Raw genomic sequence first — 20,882 nt, 5'->3', positions numbered from 1 at the left:
TAATGAAATATCATTACAAATCCGTTTATTGAGTAACAAAGCCACTACTTTACACTTTTGGACATAAACCGGTTCGGACGGCAGACCAAAATGAGACACGAAGCTAATAATCCTGTCTGCAAGCAGTACGACGCGCTACGAAACTGAGAGTGAACGAATGAATGAGGCAATAGACGTACTCAAGCATAATTGTGGGCTTGAGTAAATGATTGAATGACGGCTTGTAAGCTTGACTGCTTGCAGTAGACTTGCAATATACCCGCAGTGGGCGTTGTAAAGAGCAGTGAGTTGTAGTCTTAGTTGAATTGGAAAGAAAGCATCTAGTTGAGGAAAGTACGTACACACGCAGAAAAAAGTCGCCTGGAACCCGAATTGTCGACCAGTTCACATGCTTATGACCAAGACTTTGCATTCACTCCGCAGGTTTTTGTTGCATTTTTTGTTCGCAGCGCATTGTGCCGCACAAGGAAAATCTGTTATGAAAATTTTTCACTGATGCGTTGCATGCAACAAAACACAAGTGACGCGAAAAACTGTTGCACAGTTGAATTAGTGGCGCGCAAGCGTGCAGATCAACAACGCGAAAAGCTGCAAACCGTTACAAAGCACACAAAAGTTGTTTGAAAATATATATTGTGTGAATAAAGGTGAATTGAAAATAAAGAAAATATTTCCAAAAAAAGTGTTGTGAGAAAAAACAAAAGCTGCGTAGGACTATTATAAAAAAATAAAATGATAATTTAATTAAAAAATAAATACAAATTTAATAATTTATGTGCATATTCGTGGAAATTGTAAACAAAATATAAAATAAAATTATAATTTGAATATAATAATTAATAAATGTATAAATATATTAAAAAAAAAAATTAAAAATATATTTTATCTTCGGAAAATAAATAATATAAGTGAAAACTATTATTTTCAATGGAAATATATAAATGATAATTTAAAATACAACTTAAATAAAGACCATATTCTGTAAAACATCTTTAACCAAAGAAAAATTAAATATTAAATGGATATTCTTTAACATTTTTTTTTCTATTAATTCAAGACAAATTATGAGAAATTTGGTCAAAATTAATAATTTAAACAATATAATATTTAAATTTAAATTTTTAAAACTATATTAAAACAAATAAGGCAGGGCTAAGTTCGGGTATAACCAAATATTTTAAGCTCTCGCAATTTATTTATTTCATTTTATTAATATAACCCACAAATTCAGTATAATGTCCATTAAAAAACAAAAATCAGTATATATTGGGGCTAAGTTATTCATCCGATTTCAATTATTTTTACCACCTAGCTATATTATATTCAAGATTATATGCTCTCTAAATGAAATTTTGAAACTTAAAATATTAGGTACTAGCAGACCGCTTCGGCTTCGCACGGGTTTAAGCAAACATTTCAGATGTTATAAGTTTTTACATACTTATATACATATGTATGTACTTTCCCATTTCTTGCTTGGGTTCATTTAAAAAAAGTAAAATGACGAAAATTCATAAATGAAATTATATTTTATTTTCAATGAGCTAAAACTTGATTACGACCTCTAGTCTTTGGTGTCCGATGTCTTTCTCTGATTATGAAGGCGTTGGGAACCCTCAAAGTTCGACGCCCTAGTGTACGAGCTTGTATATTTCTAATATTTTGTTCTTCACTCCGCTGCACACGCTCCGTACTCGACTCTCAAGCGCATACTTGGGAGGTTTTGAAATTTTGTTTCATTGAAATTGGTCGAGTAGTTTCGGAGATATGGTTTTTGACCCATAAGCGGGCGGAATTTCAAACTTGTATACCAATTTAAGTGCAGCTCTTCTGTACCATCTTTACTGAATTAATGCATTTTTAGTAGTTTTTAACATAACCTTTGTATTTGAGGTGGGCGTGGTTACAATCCGATTTCCTTCATTTTTTGGACTGTATAAGGAAATGGCTAAAATAAACGACTGCAGAGAGTTTGGTTTATATAGCTTTAGTGGTTTACGAGATATGTACAAAAAAACTTAAATGGGGGCGCGCCACGCCTACTTTCCAAAAAAATTACATCCAAATATGCCCCTTCCTAACAATTTCGTTGAGAGAGTATAAAAAATTCAATAATTTAAATTATGGTTTTTAATTTAAATTAATTTTTTAATATTACTAATTAATTTAATGTTTTAATCACACTTACTCATTATCAAAATTATTTATATTTTTTATTTGTAATAAATTGTCCATCGATTTTTAATTAAATATGTTTAAGGGCACAATTAATTAACTTAAAAGGAGTAATTTTTAGTTTTATAATTTTTATGTTGTTAATATTTTAGTTTCGTTTTTTATTAGAATAATTTTATTTTTTTATTAATAAATTATACTATTGTTTAAAAAATAATAAGTTAATTAAATTATTTTTTCATCGTTTAATTGATTTTATTCTTTATAATTTAATTTTAATGTACTAAATATTAAAACTTACAGAATAAAAGGTAATAATAACTTAAATAATTTTTAAAATTACTAATTTGAATACAAAAATGAAAATCTCAGCTCTTTTTTGCTTTAAAATAAATCATTTAATATTTAATGATTTCACTTATCATAAATATTTTAGAGTGAAATATTATCCTATAATTTTACTTTTGAACATTTTATAATTTCCACACTCGCTTTCAACAGTCAAATGTCAATGCAAAAATTTTGCCTAAAAAACTACAGTTCGTCCAATAAAAGCACTCAAAAAGTAAAACCCGTTAAATATTCGCGACCAACTCTGGTATGCTTTTGTTATTTAATTGTTTATTTGTTTGTATTGTAGTTGTGGTCTTTGCCCAACAGCTGCGTGCAGTGACTTTGAACTTGGCTCGCGCGAAGTGCGTAAAGTGTGCATAACTCACACCTTGCACAACAAGAACAACAATTAAACAGCTACAAATATTTGCTTGGCAAAAAATCAACAAACAAAAAAAGAAATAAATAAAATTTTCTACAATAACAATAAAAACAATTGAGCGTGAAAACCCAAGTCATAACCACTTCCACTTCGCTTTAACGGGCACAGCCGACGGCAGCGTTAGCTACACTCAAACCGCCTACCACCTGCTTACAAGCTGCAACAACTCGCTTAATTGCAGCGTAACCTGCAACTGCCGATTTAGCCGCAAAACAAATACGAAAATATGTTTGCGTGTCGCAACTTGGTGGCACTTGTTGCTGCCACCTTCACCTTCGCTGTGGTAAGTCGAAATGCAAATTGTACACTGTGAAAAATTATTTAGTTATATTAAGATTCTTGAAATTTTATAGAAAAACTCCTTGAATTAATCTCTAAGTGGAATATAAGACACATAATATTCCAAAAGATTCACTACCTTCTGACTTAAAGTATTGTTATAAGAAACGGATAACAGTTTTCTAACATAAAATCGTCTCTTGAGACATTTCTAACGAAATCAGTATTATTTTGAGCATAGAGGGATAGACCGATAAAATGAAAAAGTTAGTTTTCTCTATCAGCATTGTAACTGGCTAAGTATTTTTAAAGTACCACACTTCTCTCGGAAACGATTCCACATTTGTAATAAAGTGATTTACCTAAAATAAGCCTTTCGAAGTTATCAGCTTTAGAGAATAATTTACCAAGTGCGGTTCTCTAAGCTTAATCTCTAGTCGGCAAAAGTAAAAGAGAGGTTTTCTTGCAGACTTGTGGTTCCCACATACTGGCACAAAAGAACACTCCAAGAGCGAGAAAGCTTTTATGACTAAATCTAGAAAGGAATTCGGAGTGAATTCTCATGCTAACCAATTACAAGCTTAGTTTTACTCGATTGATTTGAGTTCTAACCGGACTCCGTTTTTAAATCAACTCTTATACGAAATATGATTTCAAAATGCTTTTAATCCTCATACTGACAGCTTTTGAGTGGATGGTGAAATAAATTTCTGTGGATTATAGTTGTATATAGTTCTTCGATTCAGAAGAAGTTTCAGCTTAGTCCTAATTTGTAGGTCCAAAGTTAGCATAAAACTCCCGAGTAATCTTCTCAGATTTCTATAAATTGAAAAGCGTTCCGCATTTTCTTACATCTTGTAAACAGTATTGAAATTTGCGACCAATGTACTAACGGCTGCAACTTAATTGTAGTTGCTTATGAATTTTAAATTTACGAAATATTTGTTCGGTGTTGCATGGTATTTTTACGAACGCCCCAAAAAGTAGGCTTGATTTTGTTAATCAACATATTAGATTTGGACACCAACCCTTACTTAAAATAAAACTCTCAAAAAACTTTCAAAAAATTTTTAAATATTACTTGACATTTTTCTAAATCACAATTTAGGGATCATATAAGTATATATTGCGTATCTGTTGGGGGATTAACTATTTTTAAGAAGAAACATGTATGGGAAAGGAAATAACTTCAAGCCAAGAAAGTTTCTCCATCCCATCTCTTTTAGAAAAAAGTTTTTGATCACAATGCATATTTAGAAACATTTTATTTTAGTAATCTAACCCTAACTCAACACCAACACCAAAAAAAGCCAACATAATTAATAAGCCACACTAATTTGAAATTGCAAATTTCGCTACAAATGAGTGAGGAAGAGGCAACTGGCAGCTTCCGTCCATAGAAAAATGCACGAAAAACGCTTAAATGAAATGCAACAACAAAGCAAAAAAATGCAAATGATAACAAAACAACACAACCAAAACATTAATGAAGGAAACACCAAAAAAAAGTTGAACAAATAAAGAAGCATAAATATGCACACATACATATGTATGTATGAAAGTGAGCACCGTTGCATGCTAGCTAAAGCGCCTGACGCTGTGTGAAGTGCGGAAAGTCAAGTCAACTGAGCAAGTAAAGTGAATTGGAGTGTTGATGGAAGTTAATAAGGCGTTGAGTGATAAAAGTCTATGTTTGCTTTTGTTGTTGTTGTTGTTGTTGGTATTTTTATTTGCATGCGCAAATTGTCGACAAAATGTGGCAGCTAAGTGTGGAAATATTGCAAAAACAATGTGCGGTGCAAGAAATGAGCGCAAATTATTCACAGACTTTATTATTTCCATAAGGTGGCAGCACTTTCCTTTCGCTATATTTTGGCTGAATTTGAATCAATTTGTGTGGAAAAATGTGGAATGCAGCAAAAAACTTTAAATTAGTTGTAAATGAAAGTGGTGTACGAAATTAGTATCATTTTGTCAGTGGCGATTGGGTAGAGTAGAAAACAATTATTGAAAAAAATATTCTTCTTAAATTCTTTTAATTGACAATCTTTTGTTGTTGTTGAATTACGGTTTATATCTATCCAGATCCATTTTTTATTTTAAGCAATATACACTTTTTATATTATTAAAGGGGGAAAAAGTTATAATTCATGTTTATACTCTCGCAACATGTAGCAAAGAGAGTAATATAGTTTTGTTCACATAACGGTTGGATATAACACCAAAAACTAAGAAGTTATATATAGAATGTATATATAATATAAAAGTGTTTAAAGTGACAAGTGAAGTTCAAATCCGAATGTCTGTCTGTCCGTCTTTCCGCCCGTCCGTCTGTGTAAGCTGTAACATGAGTAAAAATTATGATATCTTGGCACACGTGTTTCTTGGCACCATGGGAAGGTTTCTTTCGAAGATGGGCCACTGCCACGCCCACAAAATGGCGAAAACCGAAAACCCATAAAGTGCCATAATTAGGCCATAAATAAAGCTATGAAAGTGAAATTTGGTAAAAAGGTTCGTTCTAGGAAGCGCCATATTTGGATGTAATTTTTTGGAAAAGTGGGCGAGACCGCAGGTCCGCAGGACCGAAGGTTTTTTTGTACAGTTTGTAGTAGTTTAATATAAAAGCTGCAAAACATAGCCGTAGGTAAAAAAATAGTGTAATTAAAGTTATTACAGTTATGATGGTTATTAAAACGTATTGTCTTTTTAGAACTAAACTACTAATGCTATATCAACGAAACTCTCAGGAATCGTTTTTTTTTTTAAGGTAGTACCTTATACGGTCCAAAAATGGAGAAAATAATAAACCTTAAATTAATTACAAAGAAGGTAGGGAAGGGCTGCTCTCAAATTGGAATACAAAATTTTAAATGGGTGTGGCTCCGCCCACTTATGGGTCAAAAACTAAACATTTCAATGAAATTCAGTTCATAACATTTTTCTTGCATTCCTATGATTTGCTGTGAAATTAGACCAAATCGGTTCACAACCATGCCTACTATACGCCTATATACCAGAACTTTGAAGTTGATCTAAATTGTTTACTTTGCAATATACATATAAGGTAAGCACTAGTGAAGATATCACAACAGAACTTTGCATAAATACTGCATTTATAATGTGGCACCCCCTTTCTAAAAAACGCCGAAATCGGACCATAGGTTTTCAAGGCCCCATATATCGAATATGAGGTCCTCAGTGGTGCTAATCTTTTGTTACCGAAAATGTAGGTAGGTTTCTCAGATATTTTGAAGAAATTTGTAGGGAATATTTTTTTCTAATAATATGTCTCCTTGGTAAAAATGAGTGAAATCGGGTCATAATTTCACCGAGCTTCCATATACCTAATATTAGGATTTCCAACTTTCAATGGACTTTATACCATATATATGACGAATATGTGAGTCAAATTGTGTGTTATATTTATAAAATTAAATAAATAAATAGCGAGAGTATAAAATGTTCGGTCACAACCGAACTTAGCACTTCCTTAATTATTTTGTATTACTTTTTTAAATTATTTTAATAAATAAATAAAGTTTTTGAATTATTTTTATATAAATAATACTTTTAAATATTAAAAAAAAAAATTTAATAATTTTTATCAAAATTAAATATTTCGTTACTGTTTTATTTTATTCCATCTATTTAAATAATTTTTAAAATTATTTATTTTAATTCTTACGTTAAATGATTTAATTAGTTTTCTTTACACAATATTTTTTAATGTTATACCATTTTTGCATATACTATGCATACGTACTTTCCTTTTTCTTTACTTGCCACTTCCTTTACTCATTATTTTTTATTTTCATTATTTCTTTTTGTTTTCATTTTCTCCACAATTTTTCGCAAAAATATGTTGCACCTAAAATTAATGTTCCATAGCAAACAGTTATGTCCATTGCCAACGGCATATCTCGTCGACAATTGCCACTTACAATTGCCGTTATAAATCATTGCTAATGATAGCGCTTAGTTAACAGATGTATGCCATACATAGATATATACACAAACATAGATCAAAATATTTTGGCACAGCTCATAAAGTGTCTCTTGGAAAATATTTTTTATTATTTCTCTTCTTCTATAGGCGTCAAAACTTCTGCAAATAATTAGTTGACAAAAGCATTACACTTTGGAGATATTGTTTTGACAGTTTGGCACTTTATTTAACTAATGAAAATATTTATTAAAACAATATCGGAATTCATAATGATACAACAGATGTTGTGAAGTTATTTCTTTAATTAAAAACAGTGGACTAACTTTGCAGCTCAGTGTATAACTCAGTTTACAAATAAAATTATCTTTAGAAGTATACAATTGCTTAGACGAATGGCGGGCAAACCTGCTGACATGTTCGATATTTATATTGGGTATACTTTGATATATTACCATTAAAATACTTACATTTCCAACGGATGAAAATCAAGGAAATGTATCTCCATAACTCGCAATCTGTACGGAAGCTTACTTAGCATTTTTAATGTTGTATATTCTCCAGTCATCAGATATAATTCTGATTTGACGGATGTCATATTTGGAATGACTATATATTTGAAAAGATACTCCCATATCCAGTCTCCAGCTATTTAAAACAAGATACTGTCTAAGGTGATTAGCTTATCAGAGGAATTATTTGTCAGTATATCTTTACTACTGATGATGAAGAATTTGGTCCGATACTTTCATATATTGTCCATATTATGATAAAAAATTCCAGTAGACCCAATACCTTTTAGCTACGGTCATCTTTACTTCTTAGAGTTTGAAATAGGTCATAAAACGTGTGGACAATTTTCGCCTCATACTTTCTTTCACCTGTTATAGGCTTCTTCTTTGCAACAATATACGTCCACCTAAAAAAGGTCCGTTTTAAATATTTAAAGAAGAAGACAAACTTGAGTTAGCAATTGTTGTGGATGAATTTAACGTATTATTTAATTATATTCTGCTTGAAATTATTGTTCTAACTCCCCTACGAATGTGCCATATCAACATGTGTCTTGTCCGAGTACCGTTATTAATGCACCTATAATTTCTGAATTAGATGTCTTAAACCATCTATATACTTTAAAAAGTTCGTTTAAATATGGCCCCGATATGATTCCCTCATGCTTCCTTAAAAATTGTGCAAAATATATTTATCTACCTTTAACCAAGCTTTTCAACTCATCTCTTAAACAAGGTATTTTTCCGTCATTGTGGAAAAACTCTTTTAAAATACCTTTGCATAAAAGCGGTGTTAGATCATCCGTTGAGAACTATAGGGGGATAGCAAAAATGTCAGCTATACCCAAACTTTTTGAAGCTATTATCACTGACCAAATTACATTCTCGATTTCTCCATTGATTTCATTTTCTCAGCATGGATTCTGTAAAGGGAAATCTACAGCAACAAACTTGCTTGAATTCGTAAGCCATGTGTCAATGGGTTTTAGAGACAATAAGAATAATGATGTTATTAATACAGACTTTAGTAAAGCATTCGATAGAGTAAACCACTCTATTCTATTGCAAAAATTGGATTATCTTGGTTTTCAACCAAGACTTCTTAATTGGGTATCCTCATATCTTACTAACAGAAAACAACAAGTTATATTTAATAACAATTTATCCGATTCAATTATGGTCCATTCAGGCGTTCTACAAGGTAGTTATCTCGGTCCGATTCTGTTCTTATTGTTTATTAATGATATACCTTCCGCAATTAAGTTTTCAAACATTTTATTATATGCGGATGATGTAAAACTTTTTAAATCATATACTTCTTATAATGATAGAACTGAGTTACAATCGAACTTAAATAATTTAGTTACTTGGTGTTACATAAATGATATGCCACTGAATCTTAAAAAATATAAAACGATGTGCTTTTCCCGTAGATCTGTTGTTCCTTCTCCCTACGTAATAAATAACTTCAGTTTAGAGCAAGTATCTAGCTTTCTTGATTTAGGAGTTACTATGAACCCTAAACTAAATTTTAATTCTCATGTAAATTCAATTGTTTTAAAAGCTAAAGGTGTTCTTAGCTTTGTTAAACGTTGGTCTACAGAATTTAATGATCCGTATATTACTAAAACTATTTTTACAACATTGGTAAGACCTATATTGGAGTATGGTTCTGTGGTATGGAATCCTAGCTACAATACCCATTCTGATAAGTTAGAGTCCGTTCAAAAACAATTTTTACTTTTTGCTTTAGGTCACTTACACTGGGATTCAAGATTGAATCTTCCTCCGTACACTAGTCGCTTAAAACTTATAAATCTACCTACACTCACTAGTCGTAGGGAAATGCTAGGTATAATATTTCTAGTAAAACTTCTGAATGGTTCTGTTTGTAGCTCTTTTCTTTTGTCTGATATCAAGTTTAATGTCCCATTTCGTGCATCTAGGCAGTTTAGACCATTACTTTTAAAATCTTCGAGAACAAATTTTGAGTTAAACGAACCATTCCGTCAAATATGTTATGATTTTAATTCTCATTCCAGCACATTTAACCTGTCTGATTCGATCTTTAGCATTAAAAAAACTATTTTGTCTTCGCTTAATAAGTAACATGAAACATTTTTTAACCTTTTGTTTTTGTAAATTTTAAATCTTAGCTGTTGAAATTTTTCTTTCTGTAGCTGAGCAGTTTGAGATCTCGACGCTTAAAAACTCTTGCCTTTCATGACTCGGCAAATTCCGCTCGTTTGCGGATTGCGCCCCACCCGTCGGTTGGACGGGAGGTGGGTAATCGTTTGGGTTTATATAAAATAGCATTCCTAAGGGACATCCAAGCTACAGGAACCGAGATTCTGTGAGAGTTCTGTGGAATAGTTTACACTTTAGGTAAATAAATACCTATCCATCAATGAAGTTTGATACTCTGTCGAAACCACAAGACAATGCTCTCCTAATCTTCATAAACTACCTCAGAAACATAGTTATTCAAAGGGTTTTTCAATAGGGACGCTACAAAAGTAGACCGATAGGGAGAGCAAACGACGCCATATTTTTTCCCGCTCTTTTGTTATTTCCCTTCAGTAAGGTTTGTCATTTCATCGTGGTAAGATATACGATCCAACAACGAGTCAAAATTAATTAAATTTACTACCGAAATTCTGAGTCAGTCGCCTCAACTTTAAGAGCGCAACGTCCACTTTATGGTCGTCATAATCGTCCTGTCTGACCCCTCAATGATAACCGAATATGTTTGGTCCGGTTTGGATGATAGGGACTTGGACAATATGTGGATCTATAGGACAGCGCCACAAGCTACCAATTTTGGTGAACGTGTTATCTCAGGAAAATTGAGTTCATTGTCTGGACTTCTGCTAACGTGCCCGTGGTGGCCATGCAAAAGAAATCGAGGAAGGAAGGAATAAAGAATTTCATTCATGATATCCCAAAACGTTTTTGTTTTATTAAAAAAAAACGTTTGTTGCCCTCTTATTGAAAAACCCTTTATATGTAGACCATACTGTGGAAGAATCTTAAGGTCTATCAGAACTTCGAAAGATGTTACCGACGCGTCCACTACCAAATGAGATTTCGGCAAGCCTTTACTGACCGAATCAACTTAACTAGATACCGAAGTACACTTTTTGTAAGAGTTTACAGTTTTTAAGACCAGCTGATTGAATTAATGTGATGGAAATAAGGTTTACTGTATAAAGTTAGGTGAACATTATACTATGCGCTGGATAAGCAACGTATAAGGTATTGTTTTGGTAAACTTAGTGAGAAGTTTGAAGTTCATCCCTCTTTTATCAAATACGTAAATTAATTGGATAAGGTAAAACAAAAAAATATTCGTCATTAAATCCTTGATTCCAAAACATTAAGACGAGAAAATAACGCATAAAAAGAGGACTGTACCGTCATATTGCAATTTGTTGAAAGAAGTCTTGAATCGGCCTATGGTTTTCTAATCGAAAATCAATTTATTCTACTACGAAATTTCATATTTCTAATCTCTGAAGCTGAACAAAGTTTCATCTGTTCAAAGATCTAACATAACTTTTGAAATAAAAACTAAGATCCACAAGGTATTTTATATAATTTTTGCGTTTCTAACACATCGCAGTTTTTATTCAGCTCAGCATTTTTGTTTCAAATTATTGCAAATTTTAACTAATAAATAAATTCATGCGAAAGCTCATTTTCCCATTAAATATGCAATCGATAACAGATATATGGTAGAAAATATTACATTATAAATGCACAAAAATTTACAATCAAGCCAATTTAGGCGCCATGCCATCAATTTAGCTACATGTAGCGCGTCTTTTACCACCGAAAGACTTTCACTTTCAAACGGTGAATAACGTTGCCACCAGCAAAGGCAATGAATTGCAAATCCATTGATCAGCTGAAGGCATCCAAAGGAGTTGGATGACTACATTTACCACAAACACACTCGATTAGATATTGAAAAGTAAGACAAAAAGACAGCGATGGCAATTGAGAAGCTGCATAAAGAAAGGAAGCTTGTGGCCGCTGCAGACGAAATCTCAAACGTCGCCAATCCACAGCAGTCATTAGCAGCGGAGAGTGGCCAAAGAATATGCTATGTAATTGAGCTGGAGAGTTTGTGTTAAAACAAAAGCCTCTGCTACTATTGTGGCTAACTGAAGCCGAATCAACTTTCAACGATGAACAATCAGCAGTCAACAGAGTTGCAATGAAACTGGTTACGCACGCGCCACAGACGCTGACCAAAGCTGCTGGCTAAATTGAGGAGTGAAGAGCCTAAATCGTGTTTGGCTATGTTTGCTTGTGGTATTATAGACAAAATTTTGTCTTTTTGTATTTGGAGACGGCGTGTCGTTCGAGCCAAATCGAGTTTAACCAGCCTGATGTCATTAACTTTCAGTGATTTATTGAAAAATGTAATTGACCATGCCGCATTGCATAATAACAACATACCGCACTGTATGTTTGGTCTCCCAACACAATGCTTCAATTGATTAGAGTGCTGGAACTGGATGAGGTATTCTAAAGATTGGAAGGCCTGGACCACAGGTCGAAGTTTAAACCTGAATTTATAGTATTATATATGCTGGAATTTTAAAGCTCTGAGATACTGAGAGTTAAAATTATAACAAAAACCAATATTTATTTCAAGAAAGCGGTGGTCTGGACATTACTCCCCCTGAGTATAGCTTCTAAGCGCTAGGACATATTTATTCGTTACCCTAAAGACAGGTAAATATTCCACACGATTCAATCGAACAGTTTCCAATTTCGATGCTTTTGATATCTTATCTATATCTATACCTTATTAAAATAGAAAAACAGGTTCGATATGCACAAATGGGCATTTTTTCGACTGTTGAAAAGGTATTAGGGCCTTACCCAGTCCGATTTCGAGGCTTTATTCCTTTCTTTGTATAATTTTTTCAATCACATCCGTGAAGTACGAAATACAGAGTGTTTCTACGAACCATTGCAACAAACTTCCGAAAATACAAATATGCGTATGAACTTTTGGAACACTGAGCAGGCACTTCGTTAGAGCACTTTTACATGAGTACCGCTTACGCATGTGCATATTGAGTTTGAAAAAGAATGCAACAAGAAAAACTCCATAAATTTGTGTATAACGAGGTTAGATGAGTGAGTGTGTGAACACAAAGAAAGTATGCTTTGAAACAATTAGAAAAGTTTTTGGCCTCGTTTTCTCAGGCACTCACAAGTGAGTTTCATACAAAATATTACTCGCTGCACAAGAGTCAGCTGCATATGTGTACATGAGTGTCAGTATATCGTATATCCCTATATGAACTTTATGCAATTTTCATGGCTAACTTGGATTCAACTCTCTTTTGGCGCAAGCGCAGACAGACAAATTATTTTCACCTTTTTATTTAACAAATATATTTTTTCTGTGTATGTGTTTGAGAATATAACTGAAAGTTTTGGTAACTCATACACCTTTATACATTTTTTTTAACCTCTTTGCTGGTTGCCACTATTTTGTGAACTCCACTTTGTCTACATTTTCATATTACAACAAAAATAAGGAAATAGGCAAAACTGAGGAAAATATATGTATAACAAAGACCATGACTTTGGCTGGGCTACCAATTAACTAGCAGAGCACTTTGCTATACTACAATTAACTGCATATATAACTAATCTAAATGGCAACTAATACAGCTATACCAGTGTAACCCATGAAAAATTAGGCGATTTTCGTGATTTTTTTTTTAAGAAAGTTCTCTATTGAATTTTTTGAAGTTTTTTGGACATAATAATGTATATTTTCACCATCATTTTAAGACTTTTTTTCACAAAAATATTGAAAAATAACGTAGTTATGTGCTGTCTGCGGAGGCACATAACCCCAAAATGCTGACATGATTCCGGCGGAATGAGTAGTTGAAATAAAAAATGTAATTTTCAACCTAAAAGATCGTAGATCATTGTATAGTAAACATAGTCAAGAATACTCTCTTTAAATTTGAAGTCGATCGGTCAATGTATCGTTGATTTATGATGTCAGCATTTTTGATAATTGTCGTTTTGAGAAAAACGCGTTTGAAGTTTCGACTATAGTGGCTTATACTTGCGAGTGGTCTCTCTTTAGAACGCTGCCATTCAAAAACTATTAAAGACCTTAAGACCGACCTTACCGTTTTCACAGGATATTTTTGAAAGTATAAACTATCGAATAAATAAAATATAAAACAAGTTAGGAATGGCTAAGTTCGGGTGCAACCGAACATTTTATACCAGGGGCGAACGCAGGGGAGGGGGGTTTTGGGGTGTTAATATAAAACAAGTTAGGAATGGCTAAGTTCGGGTGCAACCGAACATTTTATACCAGGGGCGAACGCAGGGAGGGGGGTTTTGGGGTGTTGGATAGTAATATAAAGTTGTGGGAATGTAGGCCAATTAAAAAACCCAGAAAAATATAAACTGGACAGAGACATTTTTTAAATTTGCTTCAGAGTAATGAGTTTGCCTTATAACTCTGTGGCTGCTGAACTGGATTTTTTTAGATTTAAGGGGAATTGTGAGTCGAAAATGGACTTCTTTTGGAAATTAGTTCTGAACTGAAAAGTCACCAATAAGGTTTCTATTATTTTTTAGAGTTAATTGTTAATCATAACACAGGAAAACTAAAAACTCATTTATTATGACTTTCAGTTTTCGTTCCATGAGCAAACTGTTGTGAAATAAATTTAAATTAAAAAAAATTATGCTAGTTGCAAAAAAAATACTTGAGTGCCTTAACTAAAATGTCTATATTTTTAATAAAAAAAAACAAGAAAAAACTAATCTGAATTAGATACACAACTTTACTTATTATTTGTTTTTCAAATGAAAATTTTCAAAACAGTGCATCGTTTTTTAAAGATTGGAGCAACAATCCCTATATCTGTCGCTTCAAGTGAACGCTCGTTTTCCTCGCTTCGCAGGCTTAAAACATATTTAAGAAATAAAACTGGAGAAACACGCCTGAACGGAATGGCTCTCTTGAATATCCATAGAGATATAGACGTGACGGAAGAAGAGTTATTAAAATGAATTTGTCTTTTTACCTAAAACCCACCCTCCCCCCCCACAAATTTTTTTCCTGCGTTCGCCACTGTTTTATACTCTCGCAATTTATTGAAGAAACATACAACCATACAAAATTTAGCCATAAACTCGGCATAAAGTTTAATAGAATAACGAAAATCGTAATATATACTATATGAGGGCTGAGGTAATTCTTTCATTTTCACCAGCAGGGTACACTATATCCAAGACTATACGCTAGGAAGAAAATAATAGAAGAAAACAATTTCCTCTGAATTGCATTAAATTATCTGAGAGATTTACACAAATTTTCGGTTAAAATTTACCCTTAGGCGCTGAGTTCAACTTGTTCGATATCTGGGGCCTTGAAAAGTTACAGTCCGCTTTCGACAATTTTTTCACAAGTGAAGTCAGAGATTATATGTACTATTTGTGTAAAGTTTTATTCCGCTATCTTCATTGGTTCCCTATGTATACATGATAAAGTGAAGGATTCAGATGGAATTAAAAATTGAGTTATATGGGAAATAAGCGTGGTTGTGAACCGATTTCGCCCAGATTCCACCCGTGTCATCAGAGTGTCAAGAAAGGGTTATATATCAAATTTTATTAAAATATGTCGAGTAGTTCCTGAGGTATGGTTTTTGACCTTTAAGTGGGCGATGCCACGCCCATTTTAAATTTTGTAAAATACTCTGAGTGCAGCTTCCTTCTACTATTATTTCAGTGAAATTTAGTGTTTCTGTCGTTTTTCGTAGTGAGTTAACCCTCTCACGGTACCAAGGGACATGTGTTCCAAGTTTCATTAGGATATCTCAATTTTTACTCAAGTTATCCGTTGCACGGACGGCGGACGGCGGACGGACGAACGGACAGACAGACATTCGGATTTTGACTCGTCTCGTCACCATGATCATTTTGATATATATAACTATATCTAACTCGTTTAGTTTTATGACTTACAAACAACCCTTATGTGAACAAAACTATAATACTGTCTCAGCAACTTTTGTTGCGAGAGTATAAAAATAAACTGATTAAGTGCAAGTATATATATAAAATATATGATTAATACATATTTACTGAATTAAAAAAATATTATGCTGAATGACATTTACTAATCAGCAGAAGCTATCTTACCCAGTACTACAGGTGCGTCAGTTCTACATGAGAACTGGTTGATCTCAGATAAGGTTTCTGAATTGCATTAAGTTACTAAATTCAGCAAAAACAACGATTGATAATTATGTTTTTAGAGTACATTTTTTTGTTAATTCGATGATACAGTTCACAACTTTCTTAATATTTTTCTGGTCAAATAACGTAAGAAATCAGTTGAATTCTATAAATTGGTTGGAAATTAGTTTTTATGTGTTTTAATTCTCTCCTAAATACGTAAATCTAATAGTATATCAGTATTTGAATATATTAATAAAACTTGCTATCTCTTTTTATCCCTTTCAGCTGACAACCTGTGCCGCAATTGAACTCAGAACACCAGATTTGGAAGCGTTCGCAAACTATGAGGTATGACTACATGTACAACACATAAATTAAAACCATCAATCATAAAATCATAATGTCTGTCTCTCTCTTCCTCCATTTCGTACTCAACCACAGGACATGCGCCGTTACATTGCGTCGCGCAATCAACGTTCCATGCGCTACATCGATAATCCCACGGAAGACACCTACATCACAGCCTTCAATGACCATCACGAACGTTCACGACGTGCCACGAAGACTCAACAGCAAGCACGAAAACTGCCGACTGAGCCACAGTTGGTAAAATTTGAACTTAGCGATGCGCTCGAACCCAGTGCCGAAGTGAAAGAACTGATACGACAGCATCGCAGTCGTGAGGAGAAGCTCACAACTGCAATCAGTCCAACCAATACGGATGAGAAACATACAACAACTACCATCAAAGACTCAGTAAAGACCAAAACTAATGTTACAACCGCGGCACCAAAGCGTTCTTCACGTGGTACAACTGCAAGGGCTACCAACAACAAGCGCCACAAGCGAGCTGCTTCAAATATTCCACTAAATCGCCAGCAATTTAATTTCCAGGTTAAACTTATACCTTTCGATATTTCCGAAGCGCGTGAACCAGACGAGCAAACGAAGGCGCTGATAAGACGCATGAGGAATCTTGAGCTACAAAAGTTAAGTGACGCTGCCGCTGTCAGTACCGTAGCCCCAACTGTAATACGTGTGCATCGCAATGCACCTGCAACCGGTATCGTGACCGCGCCGCTGCCAACCTTCAATCCAGGTAAATACTACCGACAAAAAACCGGCAAGGTCTTCATGAAGCGTAAGGGTAAGCGCGTAAAGCGTTCAGCGCCACAGATGATACGCTTCGAGCTCGAAGATGCACGCGAACCGAACACGGCTACATTGGAACAGTTACGTTTGGTACGACAAAGTCGCATGGAGGTGAACGACCAACGAAATGCAGACGAAGCCAGTTTTGCAGTTATTAACAAACGTGAGACACGTATGGATACAAAGAAGGTACAGCCGGTGGAGCTGCCTGTTAAAGAGGACGTTGATGAAGGTGACGACGATCTGAGCAGTGGCGAGAGCAAGCGCACGTTTGTTTACAAGGAAGCACCCGCCGTGAAGGCAAAAAAGTCTATTAGTTCGCTGCCAGTAGAGGTGCAAAAGATCATCACACATCTGATGAAGGATCATGGCGCTGGTGGTGGTAGTGCTGCAGCCGGTGGTAAAGCTTATGTGAAGTATATACCGGCACACATGGTCGATTATCGTCAATTGAAATCGCTTTATGGCGCAAAACTCGCCTTACCGCCGACCTATAGTATTGGTAGTGGTGGCAGCAAACTATCGCCCGCATCCTATATAAAATACTTACCGCCACATCAGAAGGGTGAACAGTTACAGGTACAAATCCATCCAGTACCGGTTGTTGAAAAGATCCGTTACATATATACACCTGTAGCCGCCGCACCCGCGGGTCACGGTTATGATGCTAACTCACATGCCGCCTTGGCTGCCGAGGAACAAGCTGCAGCACACGCTGCTGCCAAGCATGCGGTACAAGCTGCTTATGCCGGTCAAAATGTGCATGCAGTCGCCGAAGCGCAGCTTGCACAAGCGGCGCATGCCGCCCATGCGGCTCAAGGACAACACAACGTCGGAGTCGCACACGTCGCTGAGAACTATGGTGGTAAAGCTGTTGCCTTGGAAGGTGGTGGTGGTGAAGGAGGCGGCCATGAAGGCGCTGCCGTCGCACATCCAATTGTAGTACAGGAGGGTGCGGGCGCTGGACATCAAGTACAACAACAAGCAGCACCGGTGGCAGTACACCACGCCTATGTCGCCGATGTCTCACATGCGTTGCAGGAAGAAGTACCATCAGCGGTCGCCATTAAAGCTATACACTTCCGACCTTCGAAACCGGATCCACTGCTCAACGAAAATAAGCTGGCAGAGGCCGCTGGCGGAGAGGTAGGTGCATATGGTGGCGGAGGGGGTCATGGTGGTTATAATGCTGGGGTTCATGGTGGTCATGGAGGGGGTGAGCAACAAGTTGTGGCGGTATATGCGGGTGCACATGCAGGTGGTGGTCACGCTGGTGGTGAACAAGCAAGCGTTGGTCATGCCGCTGCGGCGGAGCAGTATAATTATGACGTAGGTCAAGCCGCAGCACAGCTACAGAAAGTAGCTGAAGTACCGCTGGTAAAAATTGAATACCATGGTCCAGCGGATGATGTAAAACAAAATTTCAAAGAGCTACCCGAATTCAAGCAGCTCTCCACATTGGTCGGCAAATCAACCGAAGATCAAATACACGGTCTCACCTATCTGTTGGCCAAAGAGATGCAGAACAAATTGAAGCTACAACGTAAAAATATCTACATTGCTGCTGGTCCTGGCGCACACACCAATACCGCTCCGATAGTTTTCCCGCTCGAGCATCAGCAGGCAGCCGAATTAAAGCAACAGCAAGTTCAAGCTCATGTTGGTGGCATTCATGGGCGACTGATCGGCATGGCCAAGTCCAAGGAATACATACCAATTGTGGAGAATGGACCTGCAGCCGAGCAAAAAGTAGCTGCCAGTGGTGCTGGTGGTGAAGGCGGTGGTCATGATGAAGTGCAACAAATAGCCATCCCTGCCCCAAAACAATATATAGCAATCAGAGTTGAACCGAAAGCGCCACTGCCAAACTCATTTGTTGAGTATGGACTCTCGCCAAACTATCAGGGTATGAAAGGTTTGGAAGTAGGTGCAGCAGGCGGCGTTGGTGGTGAGAAAACTAAATTGCTGGTAGAACAAGTTATACATCATCCGAAGCTGCAATATGGTGCCGCTGGAGCTGAACATGCGAAAGCACTTGTGGCGGAAGCTGAACTACATGGCAACGGTGCATCCAGTGAGCAGAGCTTAAGCTATGGCGATGGGGTGAGTTAATATGGATTTGAGATTTCATACAAATTTCTTTAAATAGTTTTGAGGATCGCACTTTACTGTGATCACGAGTCGTTGAAATAACGACCATTATACAATCGATGTGAAAGATCTCATGAAGTCGAGAAAAGTATCGCGAAATCTAAGAACTAATTTTATTGTTTTCATCATATGAGTTGATGATATCTGAATAAACGGAATATTTTTCTACGAAGAGGAAAGAACCGTCAGGTATCCAAACTGTTTTATTGGACTGAGTTCACTTCCACATGGCCGGTCCTCAGACCTAGGACATGGAGTCGCGAACTCTACTCTCTAGTCTACTCTTTGTACATTCCATTTTTAGTTTTTATTGCAAATATTTAATCCTTTCAACCCAAGGACCGAACACAACTTATACACATTCGATTAGAGCGATTGTCTTGTGGGGAATGCCCCTAAGAAGAAAAAAGGAGCTCAGATACAAAAGAGTTGGGTTGAGTTGACTGTCGCGTATATAAATTGAGCAAGTTGATGACGTTAAAAGCAAAAAACTGAAATAAATAGAGACTCCTCAAAAATAATATAGGAATGAGCTTAGTGAGCTTTCCTCCCTCGGTATTGTTGGCAAGCTGACTGTATTTCGTTGCAATTGGCGGTGTTCGGTTCGTTGTTGTTATTAAAAGCAGTTGTTGTAGTTATATCTTTCTGATTGTACTATACTGAATATGTATATGAGTATAGTTATTGGTCCTATAACTGTTTGTACAGCTGCTGCCGTCGCCTTTTTTATGCCACGCATCGTCTTAGCGAACCAATAGAAAGCAAATCTATGAACAGGGTTGCCATAATTATAAATTAACTCAAAGCAGAACCAAATACCGATAGAGAAATGGATTTCCTTTTTAAGGAGTTTAAGAGTACGATGAAGTTCGAGATAAAAATGTTGAAATAAGCTTTAGTATTGAGTAAATGAGAACTAGACATAGATCCAGAATAAATCGAGTTGGTTTTCGTCTCCGAAATCGGTGATCTTGAGAACCACAAAGTTAATAAAATGTCTGTCCAACCATGGTGTAAAATATTACAAAACGTTTAATAAAGGAGTTCTAATTAAATTTTTAAATGTCTTTCAGTGTAAATATAAAGTTCCTCAAGTCAGATCATCAGATATTTTCTTAATTCGAGTCCTGTATAGACTAAAAAAAATATTTTTCAGAACTTATTTTGATTCATCATTTTTATACGAAAATTTAGCAAACAAATTTTTAAATCTCCTTTGAGCTTTTTTGAAATTTACTACGATAAATGGATTTCGGATGTTTTTGGATTGTGTAGACTTCGATTCTGAGCTATTACTTGGAATATGTTAAATATATTTCCGTACCACTGTGTTAGTACTATCTGGAGCAATACTTGATTCACAGTTATATCCAAAAGAACTTAAACTATAAATTTGGGTAGTCTCAAACATGTTTTTGACCTCATAAATGTTTTTTGACTTTTAAGGATGTCTACGGGTTACCTTCTTGTATGTAATATAGTTTTATCAGAGCTAATAAAGCCGAAAATTGGATTATAGACTACTAAGTAAAACTAAGCCCTATGCTTTTGCATCTGCAGCCATTTGGCAACCCTACCCTTTAAACTATGCAACTTAACGACAGGTTTGAAACTCCTTTTGCCGCCAACTAACGGCACATTCGCTATT

The 20,882-nt window shown here is 35.3% G+C and overlaps 1 protein-coding gene across 1 annotated transcript in view; it reads left to right on the top strand.

The window, feature by feature from the left end:
* Positions 1-526: 526 nt before the first annotated feature.
* The window catches only part of LOC105214853 (uncharacterized), a 58,053-nt gene continuing 37,697 nt past the window's right edge, over positions 527-20,882 (top strand). The window contains exons 1-4 of the mRNA XM_011188518.3: positions 527-647; positions 2,816-3,233; positions 16,217-16,279; positions 16,373-19,186. Coding sequence (XP_011186820.2) covers positions 3,177-3,233; positions 16,217-16,279; positions 16,373-19,186 — 2,934 coding nt within the window. The 5' untranslated portion in view covers positions 527-647; positions 2,816-3,176. The remainder of the gene's footprint in view (positions 648-2,815; positions 3,234-16,216; positions 16,280-16,372; positions 19,187-20,882) is intronic.

Source organism: Zeugodacus cucurbitae, chromosome 6 (genome assembly GCF_028554725.1).
Source record: "Zeugodacus cucurbitae isolate PBARC_wt_2022May chromosome 6, idZeuCucr1.2, whole genome shotgun sequence".
Taxonomy (NCBI): domain Eukaryota; kingdom Metazoa; phylum Arthropoda; class Insecta; order Diptera; family Tephritidae; genus Zeugodacus; species Zeugodacus cucurbitae.
Note: the sequence above shows the minus strand (reverse complement) of the source record. Positions and strands in the feature narration are given on the sequence as shown.